The sequence below is a fragment of the Cinclus cinclus genome, chromosome 7 (assembly GCF_963662255.1).
Source record: "Cinclus cinclus chromosome 7, bCinCin1.1, whole genome shotgun sequence".
NCBI classification, from domain to species: Eukaryota; Metazoa; Chordata; class Aves; order Passeriformes; family Cinclidae; genus Cinclus; species Cinclus cinclus.
In genome coordinates this window covers 24,483,997-24,493,532 of record NC_085052.1, presented here as the reverse complement: position 1 = coordinate 24,493,532, position 9,536 = coordinate 24,483,997, and the positions used below count along the sequence as shown (strand labels likewise).

General features: G+C 39.7%; 1 protein-coding gene across 1 annotated transcript in view; it reads right to left on the bottom strand.

Annotated features, from left to right (window-relative positions):
* Positions 1-605: 605 nt before the first annotated feature.
* The window catches only part of BMS1 (BMS1 ribosome biogenesis factor), a 22,062-nt gene continuing 13,131 nt past the window's right edge, over positions 606-9,536 (bottom strand). Inside the window, 8 exon segments of the mRNA XM_062496234.1 lie at positions 606-1,109; positions 1,825-1,986; positions 2,491-2,666; positions 3,517-3,664; positions 4,707-4,829; positions 6,910-6,968; positions 7,455-7,635; positions 8,252-8,440. Of these exon segments, the coding sequence (XP_062352218.1) occupies positions 873-1,109; positions 1,825-1,986; positions 2,491-2,666; positions 3,517-3,664; positions 4,707-4,829; positions 6,910-6,968; positions 7,455-7,635; positions 8,252-8,440 (1,275 nt within the window). The 3' untranslated portion in view covers positions 606-872.

The following is a 9,536-nucleotide window of genomic DNA, read 5'->3' as shown; positions in this document are numbered from 1 at the left end:
TTTCTGTCATGCAGAGAAGGATTTCAACTGTCAGTTAATTTAACAGGATTGAAATCATCTACCACTTCTTCCCTCAATTCATCTTAAGCCCAACAATGTACCATGCAACCAAGTTGTCTGGACACAGGATTATTTTCCCAAAGAAAGCAAGTTAGCCTGTCAGTGCTTGCCCCACAGAAAATCACAGAGTAGCTGGCATACATTTGGGAAAGGTCTGACACTGTTTGCCCAGAAAGCTGCAGTCAGATCTACTGACAGCCTCAGGGTGCCGAAACGGGCCAAGTAACACAAGATATGGATGCAACACTATTTTGAAGATCTGTTTAATAACTTAGTGAGAAGTGGAAAAACTGAGATGCGTTCATGCAGGGGCAAATGATCTAAGCACAAGGGTGAGCTACTCTGATCAAAGATAAAGAATTTCCAAAACTTCTACCCAGTAACAGCTGATCTTCATGCCTTTTAATGAAAGATTTGTCAGGAGCAAAATTTAGTTAATAGCTCAAAGTAAGGAACATATCTGGAGACATTCAGGGGAGTTTTCTTCCACTGAAGTCCACTAAGACAAAACACAAAGAAACAATATTCTGTAATTGACATTAAAATACTTTATTGGCTAGACAGAATATGCAGTATGCATAGAAATATACTGAAATACAAAGTCCTCCAGAATACTTCTGTATAAAAATCACAATTCATACTTCTACATCTTATTTATATACATTACTAAATGTATTCAAGAGTGTGAGTAAGGTCATACTTGCATCTTTCTTCTCTTAAAAGCACATCTGGTATAGTCCAAGGCCTTTTTGTTTCTTCAAGAGAAAATTGCATAGCTACTCTCCTCATTTGGCCTGAAATCTGATGAAATTTTACACACTCTTCTCTCCCTTACTAGAGCCTTTCAAGCTTGACTTCTGCCTCTTTTTCTCCCTTTGTCCCAGTATGCGATAGACTTTTTTCTTGGCCTCCTTTTGCCTCTTGAATTTCTGTTCATCCTCCTTCTGCTTTACTTTGAGATATTCTTTGAGCTGTTCCCGATGCTTTACTTTGGCTTTCTTTATCTTGTAATTATTCACTGTACTCAAAGCACTGAGTAGAGCTGATATCTAGAACAGAAAATAGACAGTCAATATACATGCAGCTCAGTTTTGGTGAGCAAGAAACAGTGTAACCTCAGCAGAGATACACATAATGAATCAGAGACTCAAAGCAAGTCCTAATTATCTCTGCACCTGTTCCCCAATTTCTAAAATGGTTTAATTATTTATCCTGTTAGGAAGTTAATCAAAGCTTTAATTTTTGTGAACTCTGATTTTGGTTAGATAGCTTTTAAAAGGCTATGCCTTTTAATTGCCTACTATAGAACACTCAGAGTGCAGTTTGGATCTTCTTGCCTCTGCAAGCACTCTAATTCTCAATTTTGGAAGCAGAGCATTTGCTTCAAATCCTGTCTGTGTTAATAATGCATGGCAATGACAGGTCAAATAAAAAACTTCAGCTGCCAATTTAAGTCACCCATAATATGAGAGCACTAAATCTAGGTGAAATACCTTGCAAGTGCTGTGACAAGGACAAAAGTCATATTTAGGCTTCAGGTGACCTACTAGTCTAAAAAATAGACACCATCCACTAGGTGACAGTTCCATATACATACTATGTGCCAAACGGGAACAAAACAAATTGCAAGTGATCATTTTTCACTAGGAACATATATATCTTCAGCATTAGCAGTAGATTCAAGTGCCAAAACAATAGTTAGAAAAGCTTTAAACAACACATTTACCCTTCAGGAGTCCTTGTTTCAGAGTAAGTGATAATTACCTTCTTTTCATGAGGCTCCCTGATAACAGCTGGTCTCCACTGGTCTTTTGGAGTCTTGCCTTTCTTCTCAAGATTCTTAGGCTTGTTCTTAAAAGGCAGTGCCTTCTGCAGTGCTTTAGGAATGTGAAGCTTATTGAAATGCCTCTTCTCCCTCACAATAGGCTAAAAGAATGAATACAAAACATATATGTAAGACTCATGATCTTCAAAAGCTTTTGTTTAATTTTTCATCTTTCAGCAGGGAAAAAAAAAAACCCAATAACCACCACAAACCAAAAAAGAAATACACACCCCTCAAAAAAAAAAAAAAAAAACAAAACAAAAAAAAAACAGAAGTGAAAAAAACAACATCCTCTGACATCCTTGGATTGAACTGTAAATGGTATACATTCAACCCCAATTACTACAACAGAAGCCTCAGTAAGCTTCTGGAGAAGACTTCTACCCTGCAGATTACTTTAGAAACTTCAACTGACCCACAGAAATCTGCTCTCAACTGTTTTAGTTCCATCTCATGCCAGGACTGTGTCTTGTGGATAAAAATTTGAAGTCACACATGCATGTGTATGAACATGTATTCATGCTGCTCGCAGTTTGCACAGGTCTGAGACACACTGCAAATTTGACTAGTTTTAAAAAACAAAACTAAACTAAACAGAAATATACCTTGTAGAGAGAATCCTTGTTTTGTTTCAGTTTGATGCCTCTCTCATACCTCAGCTGGCCTGTTGTCTTCATCCCACTCCAACTATCTTTCTCACCTGCTGGTTTCAGCAAGGATGTTACGGGGTTATAAAATGTTGGGATAGAAACAGGATACCAGGTCCTCACGAAAACAATATCTGAAAGAAAAGGGAATGTTACTTGGCTCTAAAACAAGAGTTCATCACATCCACACCCTAAGCAAAGACTGCCTGAACAGAACAGATACTACACCACATGTTAGCACTGTGTTTGGTATATAGACCAAATGTCTTCAACTTGTAAAAGCAATGCCAAACCCCATAAAGGCATGAACAGCACACAGTCCTGAAGAGCAGGCAGCTAAATACCAGCCTGCTTATCATTCATATTCAAGAACAAGCAACAGAATTCATATATGTAGATGTGCCTGTATAATTACTGACAAAACAAACTAACTTTCTCTTCCTTTGCCTATTTTTATAAAACAACTAACTTGCTTTTATTTTGCACTATCCATGATTTTGGTGTGTTTAGGAAAACAGGTCATATAAACCCAATTAAATATAAACTCATATTCTCAACATTACAGTGACATTCAGCAAACACAGGAGCTAACTATCCTCTGTATAATTTCCCCAAAATGCTACAGAAAAATGTTAACTGGAGTTACAAGGCCAGTCCTTGGATTTTTCAGAAAAGTGTCCTTCTAGCACTAGTACCACTAAATTCAATTCATCATGTTCAAGGAGAAAGGCTGTGTAAAACATTAAAACCATGCTGTGTAAAAGATTAAAACACTTGAAAATACATTTCTTCAATTCAAACATTGTCATCTGCATACTATGAGACTTCTACCCAACATAAAACACACTCAGCATCTCACAAGGTATTTCTTACTCTATGAATTCACATCTCAATTATCGGACCCCAGAATTCTGAGGCACGGCTTTGCAATCTGTGAAGAAGGATGAAAGTTGTGTTATAACTTACATGCCATGTGCAACTTACCACTCATCAGCAACTTGTCTTCAAATGTTGCTCTGAAAGCCCCCACGGGAGCTCGGAGGGCCTTTTTGATCTGCCCTCGGATACCGCTCACACTGCGGATCGCTGCACCTTCAAATTTAGCCACTTCCAACTGAGAGTTAAACATTCCCTGAAAATGTCAATTACACACCATCATTCAAGAGGCCAAGTCTCTCTCTGTGACCTATGCAGGCCACAAAAACAGAATTCCCACAAGCATATGTTATAAAGAAACAGGAGGAGCACAGCACTGTCTTAAACTGAGAGTGCTGATCATACCAAAACCACAGTGAGCTGAGTTCAGGTGAGCTACTCAAAGCAATCTACTTAGTCCTATATCACATGTATTAACATGCACTAAATACATATACTTAAAATTTCAAAACAAGAACATATATACAGAAGCTTTACAGTTCTCCTTTAAAGTCATTTGCTGGAAATAGGGTACTTTAAAAGCAAGCAAGCTACCTTAAGTTGCTAGTTCTGAGATTCTAATACAATACAGTTCTTTAAGGTTTTATGCTCCTTTCATGTATCACAAGAAAAGCAAGAAAAAAAATCTGTCAATGCCTAGTGCAAATACTTGAGTGCTTCACTGCTGGGATCACTGCTTAGCTGCTTGCTGCCTCAAATGGAAAATAACCTAAGCTCTCCCTGAGCCTGGAAGCCCAGCTAAGCACAGTAGGAAGGTCAGTGAACATCCACTTCTGCAACACTTCCTACCCCAAACATTTCTGTAACTGTAACTGGGAAGTCTTAAGCACTGCTAAAAGTCTCCTTTGACTCCAGAGCTGAAATTTAGTGGGATCAGACTGATATTTACCAGGCACAGGTTTACATCCTCCAAAGGTGTCTGCCACTGCTAATCAGTGGGTTCTAGGAAGGAAGCAGGGGGTGGGAAGGAAAAAAAAAAAAAAATCACACTGAATGTGAACCTGGAGACTGTTCCAGAATTTTTGTCTGGTTAACAATAATTCATATTCCTTGGCTAGTAATCAGTACCTTTAGAGATCACATGCAAGGGACCTCAAAAAGCCACAAGCAGCTCCTGAGATCCAGAACAGCATTCAACAATAACTGAGAACTTCTGCCTCAGGAAAGACAGTCCCAGGTTGCATTCCTTCCTAACATCAGGACGTCTGGTTTTACAGTATACATACCTATGAACTTACCTTAATAAAACAAGTGTTCTTAAAAATTTTGAATGGAAAACCTGTTAGCTTTAATTTCTTTACAATAGTTATGGATTTATCTAAATCGAGCACAACTCCTGTCGCAGCAATCCTGAAGTCAGGCTGAAACATCAGAGATGAAAGACACTGTTCAATGTGTATTTCTTAAACAGTAAAGATATCATTTAGAATCACAGACTCATATAATAGTTTGGATTTGGATCTAGATGACTTCATCTAGTCCCATCCCCCTGAAGTGAGTAGGGACATCTTTCAATATATCAGGTTGCTAAGAGCCCCATCCAGTCTGACTCTGAATATTTCCAGGGATGGGGCTTCCACAACCCCCCCCCTCTCGTCACCCTATTTGTGTTTTTCCACCCTTGGTGTATCCTCATATCCAGTCAAAATCAACCCTTTAATTTAAAACCATTCCCCCTTGTCCTATCACAGCAGGCCCTGCTAAGTTTATCCCCTTATTTCTTTTAAGCCCCCTTTATGTACTGAAAGGCTGCAATGAGATCTCCTCAGAGCTTTCTCTCCTCCATGATGAACAACCCCAACTCTCTCAGCCTCTCCTCCTGGGAGAGGTGCTCCATCCCTCCAATCATCTTTGTGACTGTCCTCTGGACCTGCTCCAAGAGGTCCCTGTCTTTCCTGTGCTGAGGGCCCCAAGGCTGGACATGGTACTCCAGATGGGGTCTCACCAGAGCAACGTAGAGGGGCAGAATCCCCTCCCTTGCTTTGCTGCTGGCACTGCTCTTGCTGCAGCCCAGGATGTGATCTGCTCTCTGGCCTGCAAGTTCACATGAGCACAGCATGTCCATCCTCTGGTCCACCAGAATCCCCAAGTCCTTCCCAGCAGGGGCAGCTCTCAATCTCTTCATTGCACAATCTGTATTGACACTGGGGGTTGCCCCAGCTCTGGTGTGGGACCTTGCACTTGGCCTCATTGAACCTTATGGGGTTATTACCCCAGGACCACTAATCCAGGTTCCCCTGGACAGCATTCCATTCCTCAGGATGTCAAACACACCACTCAGCTTGGTGGTGCCTGCAAACTGCCTGTGTCACGGATGGCCAGTGCTGATCAAACAGTGCTGGTCCCAGAACAGACCCCCTGAGGAACACCACTTGTCACCACTGCACATCAGAACACTGAGCTGTTGACCACTACCCTCCAGATGCAGCCATTCAACCAACTCCTCATCCTTAAACAGTCCACCATTGAATGAATATCCTTCCAACTTAGAGAGAAAGGTGTTGTGGGGCACCTGCACTTCACATTTCACTTTTAAGATTCAGAATTTCTAACCTTTACAGAAGTACCACAGCATGAAAAATGCAGATTGACTAGTACAGACTAGTTGAGGTGCTGCTGACATAACATTCCTATCATTCACTAACGAGATTTCCAGACCTGCCATTCTAATTACCTTGGAAACAATCTAAAAGTCCTTGTGATCTATCTCACTATGTTCTCTTTATGAAACAGAATCTTACTCAGACAGAAAGTCTCAAAGGAGAAGTGCTTTGTGCACTGCTCTTAGGCATATATTATGCAAAGGACACATGATGAAAATAGCCTTTTAAAACATGTAAAAAAAGACAACTGTGAAATATCATATTTTATGCATATTTTACGAAAGAGAAAATAATCACCACCCTGATTGCTGTCAAGTTCATTACAATGACATGCAAAGCTTTTGTCTGCAAACATGAATGTACCTTTGATTAATATATATCTAATAAAGATAATATCTGAAAAATACTGCTTTAACATTATTTAAATTGGAATTATGGAATGGTTTTGTTTTGAAGGGACCTCAAATATCATTTCATTCCAACCAACACCTCTGCCATGGGCACCTTCCACTAGACCAGGCTGCTCACGACCCCATGCAACCTGGCCTTGAATCCTTCCCTGGATGGGGCATCCACAACTTCTCTGGGCAACCCGTGCCAAAGCCTCATCGCCCTCACAGTAAACAATTTCTTCCTGAAATCTGTAAAAAAAAAAAAAATCCTCTCCATAGCTTCCCACCTCAACATAATATACCTTTCAAAAGCTTGAGTCCAGCTACTTTTTTAGTTCCTACAACTACACTGCTCTATCATAATGTAAACCTTCTTCCCAAAATATATATTTTTGCCCAAATATCCATAGAAAGCATTAATCAACATTTTGTGGTAACAAACCTACCGTTGTGCCACTGACAGACTGAACTGCCAAAAATCCTGTCCCCTGAGGAGTGATGGGCCCTAAAAGAAAATTAAATTTTAAAACTTCTGAAAAGTTTTACTACACAATATCTATCCCCTATATAAATCCCAAAAGCTTAAAAATACACAGCAAATATACTAAATGAAGAAAATCAAAGTTTAGAGCTCTCAAAACTATTGTTCACATTTAAAGCCCCATAAAGTAACGGTTAACAAGAAGTTACTTATGCAAGGCTAGGCCCATAATGTGTGCAAAGTCTATCTGCACACAAACCAGGTTCCTCTTCGATATGCTAAACTTAGCAGAATGCTCAGAATATGATTAAAAGCCAAGCAATTCACAAATCATTTAAATAATCCACAAATATTAGACAACTGCCTATTTCCCCATACTATTTGGTGCTATTTTTTGTTCCACAAGGAAATTTCAAGACTTCTCATTCCAAAAGCTGCATTTCCTGCTGCATCCTGCAAAGCTTGAGACTTTTACAGGGAGGCAGTGGCAGCAGGAGCAGCGTGGCTCACCCCAGAAGGCAGCTCCACAGTGCATGTGCTGCGGGGTGTACTTCAGCAGCCGCTGCCGCCCGTTGTGGTCCTCCATGTAGAACATGGGAATGGTCTGGAAGCGCCTCCAGCCCAGTGACAGGATTAAGGGATCCCGGGTCTTAAGGATCTTCTTGTACCAGCGGTGCTTCTTCAGGCGCAGCTGGTTGGAACAGAAGGTGAGCTGTGCTGTTACAGGATGGCAACAGTGATTCTGAAATTCAAGCCTTAATTTTTCAGGAATGACTGAAAGCAACTTCTATCTACATTACAATTTTTTTATACACTAAGTTTTATCTTTGTTTATCTTCAAACATTCTCACTGACATTAGGTTGACTGGGAAGATCAATCAGTGTTTCACTCACTCTGAAGTCATGTGTGTATGCATATAAGCAAGTATTATATTAAAAGAACATTTATATATGTGCTAGTAGCTTTTCTGTAGTCACTTGCATATAGATCATGAAGGTCAGACTACAGTTAATGTTTGCAATTTAGCAATCACAGTATCAGACAGATCTGAGTCCTGAGACACCTCTGCAGCTGAACATTAAACAACAGTAACCTTTTCTGGTTATCCAATTAAGCCTGCAAAGATCCAGAAACTGCTACTATAGAATTACACCTTGTGTCAAAAGCAAATCCCCTATTCAGGAGACAAGGATGCAAGTTTCTCTCTGTGTTTACTGTATTTTCAGTACACAGAAAGCAGTAAGTGCAGACACCCTGCAGCACACCTGTACCACGATAAAACACACTCAGCCCTTTGGCTACCCACCTGTACGTAGCCGACATTTCCTTCGCTGCTGCCTAGACCACCCAGGATGATAGGATAATGAGGATCAAAATTCAGGACAAATTCACAGGGCACGTTCTCAATCTCTATTCGAACATACATCCCAGGCCTGAATCCCTCATACTGCACCCTGGTCTCATCATCTTGATCTTCAAATTCCGCTCGATTAAGCTATGTGACAAAGAGAAAGCCACCATGTGTTTCACAAAATTCAAGTATTAACAACTTGTTCATGAAAGGCTGGTTCTATTTAAAACATGCTAACATTTATATAAATCTTTTTGGGAAAGATCTAATAGGTTCTGTGACTTCCCATTCAGAGGAGGATCTCTATCACCACAAAGCCCTTCTAATTTGAGATCCCAAGTGGGCCTGTTAGTCTACTTGAAAGACAGTACCCAAGAGAAGCAAATGACTGAGTGATTTCTGACACACCTTTCACAACGGTGACTTTGGATTTTAAAGACACAACTGTCAGAAGTACATTTTTTGATTCAGAAGCCCAAGTACCTTTTAAAGTTAATGTCCTGATCTTTAAGGTGTCACTTTATGAGGATGCTGTGCTCCTATCTTACCAGCAGCTTAATATTTTTGTGCATTCTTACACCGTAAATCATCAAAAGCTCTTCGGTACCATATGGTAAGAAAGTAAATATTGTGCAAATATTTAAGAAGATATCCTCATGAACAACAGGAGCCTCACCCTCCTGTTCTAGCTCCTGATGTTTAGCTACCCATAAGACACTGATTCTTTTACTGAATGTCCTTCTTCACTCTTTAAGTGCTCTCAGTACATCATCATACAAGAGCTCATATTATCCTTTGTGACAGAGGCTAATACAAGCAGGTAAGGATTAATTTAACTACCATTTAGGACAAAATTTTGTCAGAAGACAAGACAGTGAAGTAATTAACAATGTAAGGTGGTGTTCTCCCAAGTCAGTCAAAGAAGGAAACTACTTCCTTTACTTTAACCTTACAAGTTCTTATGTAAAAAAACAAAGGCCTGGAACCAAATCAACACCTCACATTCTGGATACAGTTATGCTGAAGACCTCTACCACATGTACAGAGCAATAGTAATTAATTATTTTCTTCTCAAAATAACTTCACAGTTGGATGAAAAGGACTGTCACAGAGAATTTACTTATCTATTAATAACACTGCAAAAGATCACACTAAAAATAATGCCAGGAAAATAAATTAATATGAGGGAGATTTTTCACTTTCATACACATAAAAGGATGGCTTTTTAATTTAAAAACTT